General features: G+C 47.2%; 1 protein-coding gene across 2 annotated transcripts in view; it reads right to left on the bottom strand.

Annotated features, from left to right (window-relative positions):
• Positions 1-4,924: 4,924 nt before the first annotated feature.
• Positions 4,925-23,468, bottom strand: part of LOC119895825 (platelet-derived growth factor receptor beta-like) — a 26,683-nt gene continuing 8,139 nt past the window's right edge. For both annotated transcript variants that reach the window (XM_038709181.1, XM_038709180.1), the window contains 17 exons: positions 23,328-23,439; positions 20,558-20,660; positions 20,364-20,472; positions 18,638-18,732; positions 18,336-18,468; positions 18,150-18,254; positions 17,929-18,033; positions 15,166-15,268; positions 14,752-14,873; positions 13,954-14,066; positions 13,678-13,800; positions 13,402-13,513; positions 11,771-11,870; positions 10,935-11,040; positions 9,326-9,443; positions 9,097-9,235; positions 4,925-5,958 (listed from right to left, as the gene is read on the bottom strand). In XM_038709181.1, coding sequence (XP_038565109.1) covers positions 5,832-5,958; positions 9,097-9,235; positions 9,326-9,443; positions 10,935-11,040; positions 11,771-11,870; positions 13,402-13,513; positions 13,678-13,800; positions 13,954-14,066; positions 14,752-14,873; positions 15,166-15,268; positions 17,929-18,033; positions 18,150-18,254; positions 18,336-18,468; positions 18,638-18,732; positions 20,364-20,472; positions 20,558-20,660; positions 23,328-23,439 — 1,925 coding nt within the window. In that variant the 3' untranslated portion in view covers positions 4,925-5,831. The remainder of the gene's footprint in view (positions 5,959-9,096; positions 9,236-9,325; positions 9,444-10,934; positions 11,041-11,770; positions 11,871-13,401; positions 13,514-13,677; positions 13,801-13,953; positions 14,067-14,751; positions 14,874-15,165; positions 15,269-17,928; positions 18,034-18,149; positions 18,255-18,335; positions 18,469-18,637; positions 18,733-20,363; positions 20,473-20,557; positions 20,661-23,327; positions 23,440-23,468) is intronic.

Here is a 23,468-nt window from a genome sequence, read left to right as displayed (position 1 = left end):
CTCGTTCCCCTTCTCGGGGAACCAGGGTTACATACGTAACCCGAGACGTTCCCCTTCGAGGGAACTCGAACTGCGTCGGTTACGACACTATGGGAACGAGATACCCACTAAACCGTGCCAAAAACCCCGCCTGCCCCTGTGTGCAATAAAGTGGCACGACTAAGAGGAGAGCGCACGAGTGCCAGGTGCCGAAGGAAGGTCAAGACTGTAAAACCGAATGAATGTGTGCGGAGTGGCCCAGCCAGCCACTAAACAAACATCCTGCAAAGAGGCCCTGGAAAGGAGGGCTCGAGAGGCCGCCATGCCTCTGGTAGAATGAGCCCTCACAGCCACAGGTGAAGGCAAACCGCGCACCTGATAGGCCAGGGAAATAGTCTGAACAATCCAGTTGCTAATAGTATGTTTGGATGCAGGGAGCCCGGCCCTGGGAGACCCAAAACACACTAGCAGCTGGTCAGCCTTCCTCCAACGGGAGGACCTCAGAGTGTAAATACTCAGTGCTCTGACAGGGCAGAGCAGATGAAGTCTCCCGTCCTCCGCCGTCACATGAGGTGGAGGATGAAATGCCTGCAGCACTGTGGACCCTGCCGCACAAGAAGGCACTTTAGGGATGTATCCTGAACGAGGGTGCAGGATAGCCCTAATATTCCCCGGGGCAAACTCCAGGCTTTGCGGGGAAACCAAAAGCGCTTGGAGATCCCCCACCCTCCTCAGAGAGGTGATAGCAAGGAGAAAGGCCATCTTGAGGGTCAAGTGCTTAGCCTCAGCTGACTCCAGGTGTTTGAAGGGGGCCTCAGCCAACGCCCCAAGAACCACTGCCAGATCCCAAGTGGGAACCTTGGACCGAGTCGCAGGTCTCATCCTCCGGGCACCACGGAGGAAACGTACAACCAAGGGAAGTTTCCCCAAGGACCCCTCCCTCAGAGGGGTGTGGAAAATAGCTGCCACGTACACCTTGAGGGTGGAAGGGGAAAGACCAGCAGAGAACCGGTCCTGGAGGAACTCAAGTACCTGAGCCACCGGGCAGGTAACAGGGTCCACCGACCGCTCCCTACACACACCAAGTGGAGAAAACACTCCACTTCAGGCCGTACATCCTCCGTGTGGACGGGGCCCTGGAGCTCAGGAGGGTCTCGACTGCTCCGGCTGTTAGACCCGCCTCTAGGTACTGTGCCCCCTCAGGGGCCAGACCCACAGTCGTCATATGGCAGGGCAAGGGTGAAGAACCCGGCCCTGCGCCTGGGACCACGGCGGGCCATCCAGGAGCGACATGATGTCCGAGAACCACACCCGGGTTGGCCAGAACGGGGCTACGAGCAGTAGGCCGACATTGTCCTGGCGGACCCGCTCCAGAACCCCGGGAGCAGAGCGACTGGGGGAAAAGCGTACAGACGTAGCCTCGGCCACGAATGTACCATGGCGTCCAGACCCAACGGGGCTGGAGGAACGAGAGAAACCATAGCGGGCAGTGCGTAGTCTCTTGAGACGCAAACAGATCCACGTCTATGGGGCCGAACTCTTCGCACAAGAGCTCCACCACTTCGGGGTGAAGTCTCCATTCCCCGGGCCTCAGCCCCTGCCTCGACAGCAGGTCTGCTCCCTGATTCTGCGAGATACATCGCCCTGAGCGATAGTAACCTCTGCTGGGACCACAGGAGGATCTGACGCGCCAGTCTGTCCAGAGGGCGCGAGCGCAGAGCGCCCTGGTGATTCAGATAGGCCACCACCGCTGTGTTGTTCTCTTCGGAACGAACCAGGACGTGGTGGCCTTGGAGATCGGGCAGGAAACTCCTTAGAGCCTGGAACACCGCCAACATCTCGAGACAGTTGATATGCCACTCGGATTGATGCACCTGCCAGGATCCCCTTGCAAAGCGGCCGTCCATGACCGCGCCCCAGCCCGTGAGGGAGGCGTCTGTCGAAATAACCAGCCCGCGACAGGACCCTCCCAGCACGGGCCCCTGGGACAGGAACCAAGTTTCCTTCCAAACTGATAGGGAACGAAGACACTTGTGCGTAACCCAAATCAGACGGAGAGGATTTCCCCTCAGGGAAAAACCCTTGTTCCTTAGCCACCACTGCAGGGGTCTCATGTGCAGCAGTCCAGATGGTATTATGCTGGACGCAGCCGCCAGGAGACCCAACACTCGTTGAAAGTGTTTCATAGTGATGCCGTGGCCTAACTTCATCCCTTTTATGGCAGCCAATATGGTGTCGACACGTGCCGGAGACAATTGTGCCCGCATCGTTGTCGAATCCCATACAACCCCTAGGAACGTAGTCTGTTGGGTGGGCGCCAGCACGCTCTTCTTTGCGTTGAGCCTCAGCCCTAAACGCCGCAGATGAGCCAGAACGTCATCTCGATGCCGAACGCCAACTCTCGAGACTAGGATGAGCCAGTCGTCGATGAAGTTGAAATCCGGATGCCCTGGAGCCTCAGCGGGGCCAGTGCTGCATCCATACACTTGGTGAATGTGCAAGGGGAAGTGCCAGGCCGAATGGAAGATCCCGATACTGGTAAGCCACACCCCCGAAGGCAAACCTCAGGAACTTCCTGTGAGAAGGACAGATGGAGACCTGGAAATAGGCGTCCTTTAGATCTATCGTGACGAACCAATCCTCAGATTGGATGTGCGTCATGATGGCGGGGATGATGAGCATCTTGAACCTGAATTGTCTCCTCAGAGACCGGTTAGAACCCGCAGATCCAAAATAGGGCACGCAGCCCTCCGTCCTCCTTCCGCCAAGCCTCTGCAAAGTCTGCCAACGGAACCAGCCCCTCAGGGCTGGTGGTCGGTGTCTCGTGTGATCTTCTGGTGGACCCCTGAAGCCCCAGAACGGCAGGGGGGAGCCGCCGAAGATCCACGCTGAGTGAGTCGGGACACGCCTGACTGCAGACCCTCGGGGCAGGCAGTACGGCATGGACTCGATGGTGGCAGGTGCGTCCTGAACGTGTAAACGGCGGGATAACATCACCTGTTGCCACGGCGGAGGGGACCTCGGTCAGCCTCCGGGGGGGGGGGGGGGGGGGGGGGGTGCAGGAGGGGAGAAAGACTCCCCTACCCCGGTCTTCCCTGAGCTCCGTCGGGACTGGATGACGGTCCTCAGATCGCGTCTCTCAGACGGCTGAGGGTGAGAGCGCCGTCTCGCTGCCCCAGCTCCTCGGGGAGGCCCCCGAGAAGCGACACTCTGCTTCCTCTCCTCTCCGTAGGAGCTCGTAGAGGGAAGGGACCTACGCCTGGCAACCTCAGCTGCCTTGGGTCCAGACCGGCGAGGGAGGTACTGGCGGAACGCCTCGCCCTTTCTGCGTCTAATGCTCCGTGGTTCTGCGAAGCTCCGCCAGATCTTCCTCAGAGGGACCCCCCCTCTGAACCATCTCCTGTAGCAGGTTGGCTTGGTAGGCTTGAAGCACCGCCATGGTGTGCAAGCTCGCACCTGCCTGGCCCGCTGCCATGTACGCCTTCCCCACGAGCGTGGATGTGGTGCGACATGGTTTGGATGGTAACGCCGGCTTCTCCAGGGAGGACGCAAGTCGAGGGGAGAGATAGCTCGCAAGCACATCCTCCACCCGAGGCATCCTCCCATAACCACGGTCCCTAACCCCCATCACATTACTGTAGTTCAGTGATCGGGGTGTGGAAAGCCGTGTAGAGAAGGGTCTGCCCCATGATTACTCAGTTCATCATGTAAATCAGGAAAGAATGGCAGAGACCGGCGTGGAGGTGGCGTGTGGTGCTTAAGAAACCTTTCATCAAGCTTACTATTAGCCTGTGGTGTCTGCTCCTTTGGCCAGTTGATGTTGAGCTTAGCCACGGCTCTAGTCACCACCTCCAGCAGCACGTCATAGTCGGGCGCCGCCAGATGACGCCGCCCCGACACCCGGAAGTCATCGTCCACTGCGCTGAGCACGTCCGTCTCCTCGGAGTCGGATTGCTGCAGCGTCTCCGGATCCAAACCGCGAGCGGGAGAAGCCGAGAACGGGCTCCCGAACGAGGAAATGAAGCGTCGGAGCCAGCGGATGAAGGTCGGGAAAAAGCCTCAGCCGTCCCGAAATCCTCCGATAGATCACGCTGTGAACCCCATGAGTGAAGCCGCCGGGCCGCCTCAGCGGCCGCAGGGCCCACGCCACGGGGAAAACACATCCGGCCATCCTCGGAAAAGACAGCCATGCTGTACCTCAGTACCCGCACGGAAAGGGCTTCGCAACGGGCGCAGGCAGCCCCCTCGAGAGCTGCCCTGACATGCTCCATCCCCAAACATGAGACACACATCTCATGAGAATCTCCATCCGTGATGTACCGAGGGCAAGAAAAAAAAACACACCTTCTGTACATCTGGTTGCCGGACATGCTGGTAGACTTCTTCTTCAGGTAAGACATACTGCTCGTAGGACTGGAGCTTTCTTCAAACAACATACAGAGCGCCTGCTGAATAGAAAAAAGCTAATGATGAGTGTGTACAGGTGTGCTTTATACTCCTCCGGTTATTCCGTCACACCTTACCATTCTAGCAACAAGCCAATAGGATTGGAGTGATTTCATTCACGTTCAGACCTGCTTCGCCTAGAGGCGTTCCCATAGTGTCGTAACCGACGCAGTTCGAGTTCCCTCGAAGGGGAATCATGTTGTTTTTTCCTTTACACTCATAGTTCTATTATTCTTTTATGACTTGCATGATGCTTTGGCAATATTGTTGTTATACATTCATGCCAATAAAGCTAATTTGAATTGAACTGAATTAACGTGCACATCTGTTTATTCTATAGATATTTTTACATTTATTTATGTTTGTCTATCACCATAGAAAATTCCCTGTACGTGAAAATACTGCTTGCCAATAAAGCTCTTTCTGATTCTGAACAGTTATAAACACTTTATAAATAAATAAATATTAAGTCAGTTTCATTTAAAAACAGACAGACTGCTGGATTTTATTTTGAAATTTATTTGAATAAAGCCGTTTGAATAAACACAAAGTAGATAATACCAAGTATAATACAGACAATTCTGAATAATGTGAGTAAATGAAGAGTATGAAGTTGAATATTATAAAGTTATAAATCTGATTCAGGCCCTGCTGTACACTTGCACACTCTGAACTCTGTTTCATCTCAACAGGAATAATATTTCTGTTTCCAGTTTTCCTGAGGCAAACACAATTTCTAAACCGTGTTTGATTAAAAATACCACGTTATATGAGAAGCCGCCAAGGCCAAAATTGAATACCTGCTTGCAAATACATTCATACTTTCATGAGTAAGTATGTATATATGCGCGAGGAAAGTATGTATGTATGTATGTTTGAGGGGTGGGAAGATGGGATCCGTAGTACAGTGGATAACGCTCTCGCTTTGCATAAGCAAACACACAGAGATAAGAATTATAGTTAGATAGCTAACATAATTTTACCTACTTAACAAACAGGCAAGAACTTTCCTCTTCCATGTACATTTACTCATTATCATGTCCCCATAATCTCCAGAACTCTTGCATGAAGAGAAATGACACTGGCACTAAGTGGGACTCGAACCCAAGTCGTGTCTTCCCCACCAATGGCAAGAGCGTTATCCACCTGTACTACAGATTACACCCTCCCACCCCCCACACATACATACACATGATAGTATGTCTGTATGTATGAGCGTGCAAAGTATTCTATTTTGGCCTAAGCGGCTTCTCATAGCTTTAAAGCAAGTTTCCTTCCACAGCCTTGTAGTCAGGCATTTGGGTAAAAAAAAACCTCAGTGCCTGCCTTGCTGAGCAGAACCTGTTGATGATGTCATGTTTTATCAGTGTTATCCAGCCCTCTGCTGCACCTGGCAGGAGAACCATTCACAGGAAGTTCCCCTCTTCCTCAGGTCTGCAGGATATCTGAGGAGGCTCCTCAGCTTCCTGTCTGTCCTCGGATGATGTCACTTCCTGTGCTCCTGGTGTGTCCAAAGACTCTGACAGTAAAGGGCTGCAGAGGAGAGAAGCCATCATCATCATCATCATCATAGAAAGTCATTTGTTTCTGATTATTTGTTTGTCTGGAAAACGTCCTTGCTCTATCATAACTGTTCAGAGAAACCAACTGAGTCGTCTTCAGGTTCACTCTTTGATCACAAGAATCTCAAATAAAACAGGTCGTTCTCTTTCCCAGAATGTCAAACACCTACGCTTTGTCTCGCCTGCCAGCGTCTGGTACCAACACACATGGCCCCATTACGGGCGCCCACCCTGAGCCATGGTTCTGCTCGAGGTTTCTGCCTCTGTCTCCTAGTGCTGCTCTTGGTGGGAATTGTTGGGCTTCTGTAAATATCATCACAGAGTACGGTCTAGACCTGCTCTTTATGAAAAGCGCTATATAAATAAAACCATTATCACAACTATTACCTGTCATACAGCTCTTGTTGCTGGAAATGTTGTAATAACTTTCCAAACTGTCGCCATTTTCTTTTTGTGTTTCTTTCTCTGAGCTGGAGTTATTTTAAGAACTTGATGGTTTTATCCAGTTTGTTATTAAATGTGCAACAAACTTTATCGCGTGTCTCTTCATTTAACTCCCACACAAAAAGTTGAAGGAAAAAGGACTGAAGGAACCTTTTAGTTCCTTGAAAAGAGATCTAGGGACTTAAAAGTTCCTGGTACTTTTGGTCAAAAAGCGCCTACAGTTCAACTCTAAAAGTACCTCTATGAATGACCGTAGGAGTTTGGGATGACAGGTGGGACCGAAACTGGACATTTACCCAGGAGACGGGTGTTCGTTTCCAGTGTGAAACAAAAAATCCACATGGGTTCCTTTCAGTGATATCATGTAAGTTACATAAGTGGCATAACCAAATTTACGTAGTTTAAGTCTTGTAAGTAATAAAGTTATTTTAACCCAAACTATTGTGTGCACAGCTGTTCCTGTCAGCACTGATTTTGATTTAGCCGTTGTTTTAGTGAAGCTGTCTATGAAGATTCTCAGTCATCCAGGTCATAGTTATCCAACGAAGGTTAAAATCAAGGGCAACTGGACTTGGTTGAAGCTACTGGAAGACGTTTCGTCCCTCATCCAAAGGACTTCTTCAGTTCTGACTGACTGGCAGGGAAACTCAGCTATTTAACCTCAGTGGGGTCGTTGGCCCGGGTCATCGATACCGCTGGTTCGTTAGTGTTCCTGGTTGCTGTGACGACAGTCGTTACAGTCGTTAAGACTACCTGTGGCCAAGACTGAACGACCATCGTTGGTATCTTCACCTGAGGCCAATAGGTTACGTTTGTTGAGTTTCCTGGGAAGTGATGAAAGGACAGCATTGTAAGTGGGGGATAAGTGGTGGCGTAGACCCCCTCCCCTGTTCAATGACGGACGGCTTCTCCACCCTGGTGTAGATGCTTCCTTGACACCTCTTTCAAACCATCCATCTTCTCTGTCTAAAATGTGCACCTGGTGGTCCTCAAACGACTGTCCACTGTCCTTCGGATGTAAGTAGACAGCAGAGTCTTGACCTGAGGAGTTGGCCCTTCTGTGTTGAGCCATGCGTTTGTGTAGTGGTTGTTTAGTCTCCCCAATATACAGGTCTGTGCATTCCTCACTGCATTGGACCGCATACACTAGATTGCTTTTCTTGTGTTTGGGTGTGCGGTCTTTGGGGTGTACCAGCATCTGTCTTAGTGTGTTCTTGGGTTTAAAAAACACAGGGATGTTGTGTTTGTTGAAAATCCTCCTGAGTTTCTCTGATGCTCCAGACACGTATGGAATCACAATATTGTTGCGTTTGACCTTCTTTTCCTCCCCTGTAGTTTTGTTTACACACAGACCACTTCGATTCCCACCACCCACTGGAGCACAAGCTAGGGGTCATGAGAACACTACACCACAGAGCGGAAAACATACCAACAAGCGCCCAAGCCAGAGAGAAGGAACAGAACCACCTGAAGGGGGCACTTACAGCCTGTGGAGACCCTAAATGGATCTTTGTGAAAACAGCCACAAGATCCAAGAAGAACAAAACTACAGGGGAGGAGGAAAAGAAGGTCAAACGCAACAACATTGTGATTCCATGCGTGTCTGGAGTATCAGAGAAACTCAGGAGGATTTTCAACAAACACAACATCCCTGTGTTTTTTAAACCCAAGAACACACTAAGACAGATGCTGGTACACCCCAAAGACCGCACACCCAAACACAAGAAAAGCAATCTAGTGTATGCGGTCCAATGCAGTGAGGAATGCACAGACCTGTATATTGGGGAGACTAAACAACCACTACACAAACGCATGGCTCAACACAGAAGGGCCAACTCCTCAGGTCAAGACTCTGCTGTCTACTTACATCCGAAGGACAGTGGACAGTCGTTTGAGGACCACCAGGTGCACATTTTAGACAGAGAAGATGGATGGTTTGAAAGAGGTGTCAAGGAAGCATCTACACCAGGGTGGAGAAGCCGTCATTGAACAGGGGAGGGGGTCTACGCCACCACTTATCCCCCACTTACAATGCTGTCCTTTCATCACTTCCCAGGAAACTCAACAAACGTAACCTATTGGCCTCAGGTGAAGATACCAACGATGGTCGTTCAGTCTTGGCCACAGGTAGTCTTAACGACCGTAATGACTGTTGTCACAGCAACAAGGAACACTAACGAACCAGCGGTATCGATGACCCGGGCCAACGACCCCACTGAGGTTAAATAGCTGAGTTTCCCTGCCAGTCAGTCAGAACTGAAGAAGTCCTTTGGATGAGGGACGAAACGTCTTCCAGTATCTTCAACCAAGTCCAGTTGCCCTTCATTTTAACCTTCGTTGGATTTTAGTGAAGCTGTTTCTTCTCCCCACCAGCAGGTGGCAGTGTGAGTGTCTTTAAATGACTTGAAATCCAGGTTACTGATCCAGATGTGTGTGATGCTGTTCATTTCATGATTATGGTTTATCAGCAGCTGCAGCAGCTTGTCCTTCAGTTAAGCAGGTTACCAGGTGGCTCTAATACCTGTCCAGGCGTGACCCGCCTCTTGAGTCAGCTGGGATCAGCTCCAACCCCCCGCGTTCCTCTCAAGATGAGTGGTTTTGGATGATGAACGATGGATATTTGTTGAGTTAAAATGTTATCAAGGAAACTCTTGGATGTTCGTACCTGACTGCGTCCAGCGCAGCGCCGCTGCTGGTTTCTATGGTGATGTCATGGATGGGAATGATGTAAGTGCCGCGGGAGGGGCCTTCCTCCTTTGACTCCGCCTCCAGCAGGGGAACGTTCACCTGGGGGGCGGGGCTGTCTGTAAACACAGCAGTGGGGGTGTTGAACAGAAGACCTGGTGAGTTCAGCTCCTGTATTGATCTTCTGTGTAAATGTTAGCGAGTCTCACCGTTTCTGTCCGGCTCTTCGTCAGCCTGATCTCCAGCAGCTGTGGACGGACTCAGTCTGCATCGAACAAATGCCGGATTTTCACCTTTCAGGAAGTTCTCAGTAACCTGCAGGTAACGCTGAAACACAATGACAACCATAACTGACACAGTCCCAGTTAGAACGTGGGTTTGGTTCTAATGAGACTCTGCTGCCAGGGTGACAGAGGACAGGTAGGGACTCAGAGGACAGGTAGGGACTCAGAGGACAGGTAGAGACTCAGAGGACAGGTAGAGATATAGAGGAAGGTAGAGACTCAGAGGACAGGTAGAGACTCAGAGGACAGGTAGGGACTCAGAGGACAGGTAGAGATATAGAGGAAGGTAGAGACTCAGAGGACAGGTAGAGTCTCAGAGGACAGGTAGAGATATAGAGGAAGGTAGAGACTCAGAGGACAGGTAGAGACTCAGAGGACAGGTAGAGATATAGAGGAAGGTAGAGACTCAGAGGACAGGTAGAGACTCAGAGGACAGGTAGGGACTAAGAGAGCAGGTAGAGACAGAGGACAGGTAGGGACTCAGAGGACAGGTAGGGACTCAGAGGACAGGTAGAGACTCAGAGTACAGGTAGAGATAAAGAGGACAGGTAGAGACTGAGAGGACAGGTAGAGATAGAGAGGACAGGTAGGGACTCAGAGGAAAGGTAGGGACTCAGAGTACAGGTAGAGATAAAGAGGACAGGTAGAGACTGAGAGGACAGGTAGAGACTCAGAGTACAGGTAGAGATAAAGAGGACAGGTAGAGACTGAGAGGACAGGTAGAGATAGAGAGGACAGGTAGGGACTCAGAGGAAAGGTAGGGACTCAGAGTACAGGTAGAGATAAAGAGGACAGGTAGAGACTGAGAGGACAGGTAGAGACTCAGAGGACAGGTAGTGATAGGGAGGACAGGTAGGGACTCAGAGGAAAGGTAGGGACTCAGAGGACAGGTAGAGATAGAGAGGACAGGTAGGGACTCAGAGGAAAGGTAGGGACTCAGAGGACAGGTAGAGATAAAGAGTACAGGTAGAGACTCAGAGGACAGGTAGGGACTCAGAGGAAAGGTAGGGACTCAGAGGACAGGTAGAGATAAAGAGTACAGGTAGAGACTCAGAGGACAGGTAGGGACTCAGAGGACAGGTAGAGATAAAGAGTACAGGTAGAGACTCAGAGGACAGGTAGAGACTCAGAGACTCAATATAAGCCCAAAGCAAAAACCAGGAGGAAACACTGATTTTTCCACCTTACTTAAAGGAAACAAAGACCACATATAATGACTTACAGCCAGCTTCTAATGTCTTATATCTGCCTATTCCTCAGGAACTGCATTACTTTACTTAAAGCAATCAATAACCATTTAGAGTAACTGTAAATATACATTGCTATATGCACAGTATAACACATGCACTATGTGCATTTTAGACATGGGCATCATAAAAAGATGTCTTTAAATTTAAAATATAAACAGGTTAGGAAGCAGTGATCAGTAACAGGTCTGACTTCATGTAATGGAGCTTATTATTGTGAGTTTTAGATCGTTGTGTTCTCTCACAGAGACTCAAGCTGGATTAATAATAAAGAAGTGAAGAGGTACCTTTTTGTAGTCTTCACTCAACATGTTGCCCATGGAGACGACCAATGAGGAGAAAGAAGGTCTGGACTGAGGTTTCTTCTCCCAGCACAGTTTCATCAGATCAAAACTGAAGATAGAACACAAACTCTCAGAGGGGAGCCGCAGTCTGATATCAGACATTAAAAGATTGGAAATGTGCTCCCTGAGGATACATTTGGAAGTCTCAGCAGACCAACGCAGAGAGGGGTGTTATGGGTAATTTTAGGCCATAGAGGCTCACAGAGGAGCCAAAGTGCACACCTATAAAATATAGACTACTCAAACCAAGCAAGCTTATTGGTTGATTCAACTTTTGCCAGGAGGTTTTTTCGAAATGGAGACCTGGACAAATGTCGACATTTAAAAAAGAAACAAGATAGTGAAGATATCAGAGAGACTTCCATATACATTCACCTGTGTGCAGCTGGAGATAACATGTGTAAAACATGTGTGTTCCATGTGTGAAAGTGTATGGAACATGTGTACAACATGTTAATGGTGTGTAAAACATGTAAAATTTGTGAAAGCTGTTTAAAGTCTGGAAAATGTGCTAAACATAAATAACATTTGTAAAACACAAGTTAACAGTAAGTAAAACGTGTGTAAAATGTGTAAAAGTAAATACAATCTGTGAAAATTGTGTGTTAAATATGTAAAAGTGTGAAATATGTGTAGCACATGCAGAAATCTGTAAAATGTGTCAAAGCATATAAAGCGTGTTTAAAAACTCGGTAAATCATGTGTGTTCCATGTGTGAAACATGTTAAAGGTGTTTAAAAAGGGTCAAATGTGTAAAAGGTGTGTAATATATGTCTTACATGTTGTCAGGAGCGCGGTCAGGTTGGCTCATCCTGTATCCTTTCTTCAGAGCAGAGTAAAACTCGTGCGTCATAGGGAGGTCGGGGTAAGGGCTGTCACCTGGGACAAAACACACAAAATACTGGTGTGTGTAGACATATACGGGACAGACTGGTGTGTGTAGATGTATACAGAAAAGACTGGTGTGTAGGCGTACATGGGACAGACGGGTGTGTGTCGGACAGACGGGTGTGTGTCGGACAGACTGGTGTGTGTCGGACAGACTGGTGTGTGTCGGACAGACGGGTGTGTGTCGGACAGACTGGTGTGTGTCGGACAGACTGGTGTGTGTCGGACAGACTGGTGTGTGTAGACATATACCGGATAGACTGGTGTGTGTAGACGTTTACCGGATAGACTGGTGTGTGTAGACATATACGGGACAGACGGGTGTGTGTAGACGTATACGGGAAAGACTGTTGTGTTCAGACGTTTACCGGACAGACTGGTGTGTGTAGACGTATACCGGACAGACTGGTGTGTGTCGGACAGACTGGTGTGTGTCGGACAGACTGGTGTGTGTAGACATATACCGGATAGACTGGTGTGTGTAGACGTTTACCGGACAGACTGGTGTGTGTAGACGTTTACCGGATAGACTGGTGTGTGTAGACATATACGGGACAGACGGGTGTGTGTAGACGTTTACCGGACAGACTGGTGTGTGTAGACGTATACCGGACAGACTGGTGTGTGTAGACGTTTACCGGACAGACTGGTGTGTTTAGACATATACCGGACAGACTGGTGTGTGTCGGACAGACTGGTGTGTGTAGACGTTTACCGGACAGACTGGTGTGTGTAGACATATACCGGACAGACTGGTGTGTGTCGGACAGACTGGTGTGTGTAGATGTTTACCGGACAGACTGGTGTGTGTAGACGTATACAGGACAGACTGGTGTGTGTCGGACAGACTGGTGTGTGTAGACGTATACCGGACAGACTGGTGTGTGTAGATGTATACCGGACAGACTGGTGTGTGTAGACGTATACCGGACAGACTGGTGTGTGTCGGACAGACTGGTGTGTGTAGACGTTTACCGGACAGACTGGTGTGTGTAGATGTTTACCGGACAGACTGGTGTGTGTAGACGTATACCGGACAGACTGGTGTGTGTCGGACAGACTGGTGTGTGTAGACGTATACCGGACAGACTGGTGTGTGTAGATGTATACCGGACAGACTGGTGTGTGTAGACGTATACCGGACAGACTGGTGTGTGTCGGACAGACTGGTGTGTGTCGGACAGACTGGTGTGTGTCGGACAGACTGGTGTGTGTAGACATATACCGGACAGACTGGTGTGTGTAGATGTATACCGGACAGACTGGTGTGTGTAGACGTATACCGGACAGACTGGTGTGTGTCGGACAGACTGGTGTGTGTCGGACAGACTGGTGTGTGTAGACGTATACCGGACAGACTGGTGTGTGTAGACGTATACAGGACAGACTGGTGTGTGTCGGACAGACTGGTGTGTGTAGACGTATACCGGACAGACTGGTGTGTGTAGACGTATACAGGACAGACTGGTGTGTGTTGGACAGACTGGCGTGTGTAGACATTTACTGGTTTAGACTTCTTTACCCAGAGAGAAGATCTCCCACAGTAAGACTCCGTAGGACCACACATCACTCTGAGAGCTGTAAATGTTCTGGAAGATACTCTCTGGAGCCATCCACTTCACCGGCAGAAAGCTCTAGAAAAGATAAATATACATTTAAATTTAGGGCATTTAACAGACGCTTAATTAGAACATTTGTCAGAAAAAAGAAATAGAAATTAAAGAAGGGATTCACAATTTTTTTTAGGTCAGTCTAGTAATGAAAACTAATTTTGTTAATAAAGATCTGGAAATCTTACATTTCCTCTGGCGATGTAGTCCTGGTCCTTCGTCAGATCTCTGGCCAGCCCAAAGTCGCAGATCTTCACAAGCTTCCCCTCACAGACCAGGACGTTCCTCGCTGCCAGGTCTCTGTGGACACACTGTTGAACACGGCAGGTGAATGAACACGCAGCATGACAGGTGAATGAACACGCAACAGGACATGAACATCTTTATTCAAGTATCTGGACACTGAAGCTAACTGTGGCGTATCTACAGGCATGTGTCACTGATGTATTGATGAGGCATCGTACGTTTCTGGAGGAGAGGAAGTCCATGGCCTGAGAGACCTGGAAGGAGAAGCTGAGGAGGTCATTGAGAGTGAGGAGAGGAGAGTCGCTGAGGAGGAGAGACGCCTCCTGATGGTCTGAAAGACAACAACATGCAGGTTCATAGATAATCATTCAAATTAATATTTCAAATAATTTATTTGAAATTATGACTTTTTATTTAAATATGACTAATTGTTATTTGACCTCAACAGTGTTAAATACTAATTCTGACTTTGGGTCATATATAATGAATAGTAACATCCTGATGATAAATTGAAATGTTTGAGTAAATTCTGACTTCATAGAATAAAGTTAGTTTCAAATTTAGCTACCAACCTTTCAAACTCAGAATTTACATTTATTCATTTAGCTGACACTTTTATGCAAAGTGACTTACAATTGCTATATATGTCAGAGGTCGCATGCCTCTGGAGCAACAAGGGGTGAAGTGTCTTGCTCAAGGACACAATGGGGGATCGAACCCAGGCCTGTCACACCAAAGGCATAATCTTATCCATTGCGCCATCATTTTTTAAAAATAATTTATTTCACCTCCTAATAATGAAAGTAAGTGATAATATATACTACATTGTTCATATGACTTACCCAAATGTATATTTTATCATATTGTCAGTATTTTCCATTTAATTCAAGCTCGTCAGTTACTTATTCAGCTATATTATTACATTACATTACAAGACCAGAATCATTTAAAATTATTTTTCCCAGCATAACCAGCTTCCATAACAACATTATGCAGTACTTATATACATGTGTCACCTGGTGGTTTGTATGGCATCTCGTACACTGCAGGTTCAATGACGGCGTAGTTGAGCTCCTTCATGGCGACGTACTGAGCGTTTTCCTCCTTATTCATATCCATGTACCCTCCGTCACTCTCACTGTGGGGCGAGAGACACTCACACTCAATACAGGGGGGGGGGGGGGGTTACATTCATGAGATATTCTACAGTGTTTCTATTTTGTAGTCCTCAGTGTTTCTATTTGTAGTTCTTAACTGCAAGTCTATATTTTCTATCTATCTATCTATCTATCTATATATTCTATCAATAAGTTTTTATTATTTCACACTTGTTTTGGCAACGTAAACATCTGTTTCCTGCCAATAAAGCACCACTGACCTAAGGGGAGGGGGGGTATAATACAGTCTGTGCGTTTGTGTGTGTGTGTGACCTCTTGTTGTGTCTGTCTCTCTGTAAGAAGGTGTGTTTGTTCCTCTGCAGGTAGTTCACCAGGTCTCCATGACGACAGAACTCAGTGATCAGGTAGACAGGACCTGAGAAAGCAGACAGAAAGTTAGTGTCACCCCATTTTCTCACCTGTCCTCCTCTCCAGCTCCCTGAACAACCCCCCACTCCAACCACACTGGTTTGTTTTGGTGGAACTTGTGTTTTGGATGTTGGGCTTTCTATAGGAGCCGTTTCTTGGAGGTGTCACTGTCATGGTTGTAGGATGTTGGTGTATGTGTTATCTGTTTCCTATACTTCCTGTTTTATTTTGAAGTTGTTCTGCCCCTGGTGTCGTTGTCTTGAGTTGCTTCCTGTCTTTGTGCTCCCTGATTGTCTGATTAAGCTCACCTGTGTCTCATTATCTCCTACTCTTTCAATCCCTCCATATTAATATATTCCACCTCTTCACCTGTTTAGCCTTCAGCCCTGTTCATTGTTTTACCTGTACATCTTGTTTTATTTTGAAGTTGTTCTGCCCCTGGTGTCGTTGTCTTGGTTTGCTTCCTGTCTGTGTGCTTCCCGATTGTCTGATAAAGCTCACCTGTGTCACATTATCTCCTTTTATTTCAATCCCCCCCATATTGGTTCATGTCACCTCTTCATCTGTTCAGCCTTCAGCCATGTTTCTTGTGTTTTATGTTTCCTGTACTTCCTTTTTTATTTTGAAGTTGTTCTGCCCCTGGTGTCATTCTCTTGTGTGGCTTCCTGTCTGCGTGCTCCCTGATTGTCTGATTAAGCTCACATGTGTCTTGTTATCTCCTACTCTTTCCTACTCTTTGTACCGTAGTTCCTGTTTAATTTAGAAGTTGTTCTGCCCCTGGTGTCATTAGCTGTTTCTCAATCTGCATTCTTGTCTGTACTTGTGTTCATGTGTTCTTGTGAAACATCATCAGTTGCAGCCCGAGTACCGTTCCAATTCAAAGTTCCGTATCTAGCCAGGTGCAGTCAAATCCCCGGATGTGTTCTCGCTCCGTCCGTTTTACCGAGCCTGCATCGGTGGTGACTTGTGTGGACTTCAGATCACCAGATATCCCAGAATGCAGAATGCGGAAATGTCGGACGAGAAAACTCACAACTGTAACTTATAATACTGCTGTTCTCGTGTCTCATACAGTAGTTTTAAGAGTTTTTTAATGCGGAAATAGAGTTGTTTAAACTCCAATTATGTGGTTGATTTCTCAAGACAGAGCCAATTAAAAAAATTGCTACGGTGTTTTCGGAGATGTGAGGTCCCGCCTCTAACAGGTCCGGTCATCATCAAGTCCGCTGCTGTTCCAATTGCTGAATGACATACTGCGTGCTCCCGTTCCTGCACCCTCAGGTCACCATGGTGACAGTCTAAGAAAGTACATATTTTGCAGTGTGAGCAAAACAGCAACAAAGTTTTAACTAATTGTCTACAGATTCATTTTCAATCATAAAATCTGTAAAGAATCCTTGGTGTCTGTAGTCCTATCCCTGGATTACCTGTGGCGATGTTTGGCATTACAGTTTTTCTCAGTGGCTTTGGTACATTTCTCAGATCAGAAGTGAAATTGTAAAACCTACAGTATCTCACTAAAGTGAGTACAGCCCTCACATTTTTTTTAAATGTTTGATTATATCTTTTATGTGACAACACTGAAGAAATGACACTACACAACGTAAAGTAGTGATTCTACAGCTTGTATATCAGTGTAACTCACACAGCCATTAATGTCTAAATCGCTGGCAACAAAAGTGAGTTTTCCACTAAGTGAGAGGTGTAGTCAATTTTGTGAGATAATGTGTATAACCTCCACATCATCATCATATTTTCAATACATGTCTATTAGACTTTTATTTTGTAAATGTGCCCCGAATTCATAAAGAAATCTGTTGTCATGAGGATGAGAGTCTTTGGCCTAATAGACAGGAACATGTTTATCGTGTTTACATTTCTAACTATGTAATTGTTTCCGTAATGCCCTGCTGTCGTCTTTTTCTTTACTGTATCACAGTGATGTGCTCTGTCAACATATTACAGCACAAACAGTAAAAGCATAACTGTGAATTCTGTCCGATCTCTTGCACTGTGTAACTGTGTAAGGAAATCAGGATGACATCAGTAGGAGATCAGGAGGAGATCAGGATGAAATCAGGATGAAATCAGGATGAAATCAGGATGACATCAGTAGGAGATCAGGAGGAGATCAGGATGAAATCAGGATGACATCAGTAGGAGATCAGGAGGAGATCAGGATGAAATCAGGATGACATCAGGATGAAATCAGGATGACATCAGTAGGAGATCAGGAGGAGATCAGGATGAAATCAGGATGACATCAGTAGGAGATCAGGAGGAGATCAGGATGAAATCAGGATGAAATCAGGATGAAATCAGGATGACATCAGTAGGAGATCAGGAGGAGATCAGGATGAAATCAGGATGACATCAGTAGGAGATCAGGAGGAGATCAGGATGAAATCAGGATGAAATCAGGATGAAATCAGGATGAAATCAGGATGACATCAGGAGGAGATCAGGAGGAGATCAGGATGAAATCAGGATGAAATCAGGATGAAATCAGGAGGAGATCAGAATGAAATCAGGATGACATCAGTAGGAGATCAGGAGGAGATCAGGAGGAGATCAGAATGAAATCAGGATGAAATCAGGAGGAGGTCAGAATGAAATCAGGAGGAGATCAGAATGAAATCAGGATGAAATCAGGATTAAAGTGCACACCTCCTCTCGTGCACGCTCCCAGCAGGTTGACGACATTCACATGAGGACCGAGATGAACCATAACCTTCAACTCTGACATCAGAGACTGAGCTGCACCGCTGTTGGCTGAACACACACACAAGTTCAGTGTTATTGATTTCAGGACTGAAATAAGTCAATAATCAATCAGTTCGACAGACAGACAGACAGACAGACAGACAGACAGGCAGGCAGCTACGCACGGTTGACCATCTTGACAGCCACTTTAGTTGTAGAATGAGAGTGAAGCAGACCGGAGACGGTTGCCTCTACGACACGACCGAATGCACCTGAACCCAACACCTGACCTGGAGACAGAGAGAAAGACTTTAGGATTAAATAAGGATTCTCAGAGTATTACCTAGCACCGAATGTTCTCACAGTATCACCTAGTACTACGCTGTCTCGTGGTACTTCCCAGGTGGAGCTGTAGGGCAGGTGGGCAGGGTCGACGTAGGTGTACTGCTGTCCGTCAGCACTAACAGACTCGATCACCTTCCAACGAACTTCATAACGAGGTTTCTACAAACAGGAAGAGACGGCGAGAGATACACGTAGTCATGGCAACCAGAAAATGCTGCTAACTCATGTCAGAGTGGTGCTGAAAAGTACTACTACTAATACTCCTACAGAGCTACTACAGTACTACTAAAACTGCAGTTAATGATAATACTGCTATACTGAAACTGACTTTTCTCCAGAGGAGGATGAGGATAATGAGGAACACGACGGCGAGGACAACCAGAACCAGAACCACTGCCAGGACGGCAACCTGAGACAGGAGAGCTGGAGAAGGGTAGAGAGAGAGAGACGGGTAGAGAGAGAGAGGGTAATGTAAAGTACAGAACATAAATGATATGTACATTACAACAGTACTGCAGTATTAGTAACATTGTACAGTATTCACAGGTTGGCATTTTAGAGTAGAACAGCAGCAATACAGTAGTACTGCAGTATCAGTACGCACAGTTGGACAGTATTCGAAGGTCAGCATTATAGAGTAGTACTGCAGTATCAGTACGTACAGTTGGACAGTATTCAGAGGTGAGCATTATAGAGTAGTACTGCAGTATCAGTACGTACAGTTGGACAGTATTCAGAGGTGAGCATTATAGAGTAGTACTGCAGTATCAGTACGTACAGTTGGACAGTATTCAGAGGTCAGCATTATAGAGTAGTACTGCAGTATCAGTACGTACAGTTGGACAGTATTCAGAGGTGAGCATTATAGAGTAGTACTGCAGTATCAGTACGTACAGTTGGACAGTATTCAGAGGTCAGCATTATAGAGTAGTACTGCAGTATCAGTACGCACAGTTGGACAGTATTCGGAGGTCAGCATTATAGAGTAGTACTGCAGTATCGGTACGTACAGTTGGACAGTATTCAGAGGTCAGCATTATAGAGTAGTACTGCAGTATCGGTACGTACAGTTGGACAGTATTCGGAGGTCAGCATTATAGAGTAGTACTGCAGTATCGGTACGTACAGTTGGACAGTATTCAGAGGTCAGCATTATAGAGTAGTACTGCAGTATCAGTACATACAGTTGGACAGTATTCGGAGGTCAGCATTATAGAGTAGTACTGCAGTATCGGTACGTACAGTTGGACAGTATTCGGAGGTCAGCGTTATAGAGTAGTACTGCAGTATCAGTACGTACAGTTGGACAGTATTCAGAGGTCAGCATTATAGAGTAGTACTGCAGTATCGGTACGTACAGTTGGACAGTATTCAGAGGTGAGCATTATAGAGTAGTACTGCAGTATCAGTACGTACAGTTGGACAGTATTCAGAGGTCAGCATTATAGAGTAGTACTGCAGTATCAGTACGTACAGTTGGACAGTATTCAGAGGTGAGCATTATAGAGTAGTACTGCAGTATCAGTACGTACAGTTGGACAGTATTCAGAGGTCAGCATTATAGAGTAGTACTGCAGTATCAGTACGCACAGTTGGACAGTATTCGGAGGTGAGCATTATAGAGTAGTACTGCAGTATCGGTACGTACAGTTGGACAGTATTCAGAGGTCAGCATTATAGAGTAGTACTGCAGTATCGGTACGTACAGTTGGACAGTATTCGGAGGTCAGCGTTATAGAGTAGTACTGCAGTATCAGTACGTACAGTTGGACAGTATTCAGAGGTCAGCATTATAGAGTAGTACTGCAGTATCGGTACGTACAGTTGGACAGTATTCGGAGGTCAGCGTTATAGAGTAGTACTGCAGTATCAGTACGTACAGTTGGACAGTATTCTGAGGTCAGCATTATAGAGTAGTACTGCAGTATCAGTACGTACAGTTGGACAGTATTCAGAGGTCAGCATTATAGAGTAGTACTGCAGTATCAGTACGTACAGTTGGACAGTATTCAGAGGTCAGCATTATAGAGTAGTACTGCAGTATCAGTACGTACAGTTGGACAGTATTCGGAGGTCTCTGGCTCGTTGCCCTGCAGAGTTTTTGGCTTCACAGCGAACAGCTGACAGAGAGGTGAGACTCTCCAGAGTCAACACACTGCGTACCTGCACAGGTGAGACACACACACAGCTGTCAATCATCATCTTAATATCATCACACTTCAGTATTTCTCATGACATCACCGTTTACCTGGGTGACACCTCTCTTCTCCACCTCAGTGACGTTCTCCCGCAGAGCCCCGCCCTCCACGGCTGCTGATAGGTTTCTCCAGCCGCCCATCAAATTGCTGCACCTGCAGGAAACTAACTTCAATTAAATTTTATTTATATAGCGCCAAATCACAACAACAGTTATCTCAGAGCGCTTTTCATAAAGAGCAGGTCTAGACCGAACACTATGATGCTATTTACAGAAGCCCAACAGTTCCCACCAAGAGCAGCACTAGGAGACAGAGGCAAGGAAAAACTTCCTTTAAGAGGCAGAAACCTCGAGCAGAACCATGGCTCAGGGTGGGCGGCCATCTGCCTCAACCGGTTGGGGTGAAGGAGAGAGAGAGAGAAAGAGAGAGAGAGAGAGGGGAGGGAGGGAGAGGGAGAGAGAGAGAGGGGGGGAGGTGGAAGGGGAGAGAGAGAGAGGGGGAGAGAGAGAGGGCAAGAGAGGAACAGAGAGAGGGATGGAAGGAGAGAGAGGGGAGGGAGGCAGCCTACACAATATCCACACAGAGGCACAGACATTAAAGGTGATGTTGCTATAGACTAAATGAAAAACGGTACAGATATTTATAGTAGTGTTAATGATAACAATCGTAATGTTAATGATTATAATAACAATAATAACAATAGGTCTAGTAACAATAGTCGTTGCAGCAGAGGGTGTCGAGCAGGAACACGGGGGCAGCAGGTGACCCGCAACCACAGATCCAGACTCCACAGCTCCAGAGCCAGAAACACCTGCAGGAAGTGATAGGAGGAGAGAGGAGAGAGACGAGAAAGCACAAGACTACCAGAAAGGGGAGAAGTTGTGTTAGTAACATGCAATAATGGGATGAGGTTGCATACAGAGGGAGAGAAAGTAGAGGAGAGAGGAGCTCAGTGCATCATGGGAAATCCCCCGGCAGTCTAGGCCTATAGCAGCATAACTAAGGGATGGTTCAGGACTCACCTGAGCCAGCCCTAACTATAAGCTTTATCAACGCTCTGGCTCCTAGTCTACTTTTGGAGACTCTAGGAACCACAAGTAACCCTGCATTCTGGGAGCACAGTGCTCTGGTGGGGTAGTAAGGTACTATGAGCTCTTTAAGATAAGATGGTGCCTGACCATTAAGAGCTTTGTAGGTAAGAAGAATGATTTTAAATTCTATTCTGGATTTTACTGGAAGCCAATGCAAAGAAGCTAAAACAGGAGAAATGTGATCTCTTTTCCTGGTTCCTGTCAGAACACGTGCTGCAGCATTCTGGATCAGCTGAAGAGTCTTAATGGACTTTCTCGAGCAGCTTGATAATAAGGAATTGCAGTAATCCAGCCTAGAAGTAACAAATGCATGGACTAGTTTTTCTGCATCATTTTTAGACAGGATGTTCCTGATTTTCGCAATATTACGTAGGTGGAAAAAGGCGGTCCTTGAAATTTGCTTAATGTGAGACTTAAACGACATGTCCTGATCAAAGATAACTCCAAGATTCCTCACAGTGGTGCTGGAGGCCAGGGCGATGCCATCAAGGGAAACTATATCTTTAGATAATGCGTCACGGAGGTGCTTAGGCCCCAGAACAATAACTTCAGTTTTATCTGAGTTTAACATTAGAAAATTACAGGTCATCCAGGTTTTAACATCCTGAAGGCACATTTGAAGTTTAGCTAACTGATGAGTTTCATCTGGTTTGATCGATAGATATAACTGAGTATCATCTGCATAACAATGAAAGCTTATGGAATATTTCCTGATAATATTGCCTAAGGGATTGGTCCGAGGACAGATCCTTGTGGAACTCCATGACTAACACAGTAACTATGGAAACACGGATGCCATTACACTGTGTGTGTGTGTGTGTGTGTGTGTCCATCATCTTCTTATCCGGGCCAGATCGCAGTGGAAGCAGACTAAACATGGTCTTCCACATGTCCCCCTCTCCGGCAGCATTGTCCAGCTCCTCCTGGAGTATCCTGAGGGTCTTCTGGGTCTGCCTTGGGATTTCATCCCAGTTGGATGTGCCCAGAAAGCCTCTGAGGTGCCCAGGAGGATCCTGATCAGATGCCAGAACCACCTCAACTGGTTCCTTCCAACATGGAAAAAACTCAGCTGCTTGTATCTGCAATCTTTGGGTCTCTACCAAAAGATGATAACGACAAGTGAGGGCTGGAGCGTAGATCGACTGATAAATTGGACTCCCTCCGGTAAAACATCTATATTACTGCTACTTTACTGGTACCAGGCGCTTTCACACTGCGTTATTTTCTGCAATTATTGCAGGTACAGAGCCAGAAAGGGGGTTCAGATTTGATCCGACTCTGAGCCGAGAGCATTGGTAGTAACAGAGCCCGAACAATGTCTGTGTGAAAAGCCAAAGCCGGCCTGCCTGTGTTTTCTTACCTATAATGTTGTTTTTGTACGTTGCTGGTTTCAGAAAGCCTGATAGCGATTTGAAAGAACATAGGATTATGCTGCTAGTAGGAATGAGCGAATGTGGCAAAGTGCCAGATATTCAACCTAGACAGCCCTACGGTGTCTGGAGCCTTCAGCATCTCAGGCGCATTGTAGCTGAGGAGCTTCTTAACTACCTCAGCGATGTCTGCCCGGGATTTGGGTGAGTCCTCCCCCGAGCCTTTCAGGGATCGGTTGGGTCCGGAGCTCTTCCAAGTGCTCAGTCTGCTCGACAGCAGCAGATCCAGTCCGGGTCAGCAGTTCTCCTGCTGAACACTGAGTTGCCTGATTGTTCATCGGTCTGTGTGTGTTATTTACCTGTGTGAGCTGTGACAGGTGTACCAGTTGACAGATGGGGGTGGAGCTCCCTCGCTGATACACAGCACCGCCTTTCCGCCAACCTCCGACAGAGATGTGATCCTGGGGGGTGCTGCACAGAGCCAGGTGTGCAACACATGT

This window comes from Micropterus salmoides, unplaced genomic scaffold (assembly GCF_014851395.1).
Source record: "Micropterus salmoides isolate LMB-PRFRI ecotype aquatic unplaced genomic scaffold, ASM1485139v1 Ms_hic_scaffold_9, whole genome shotgun sequence".
NCBI classification, from domain to species: domain Eukaryota; kingdom Metazoa; phylum Chordata; class Actinopteri; order Centrarchiformes; family Centrarchidae; genus Micropterus; species Micropterus salmoides.
This window is presented reverse-complemented; position numbering and strand designations above follow the sequence as displayed.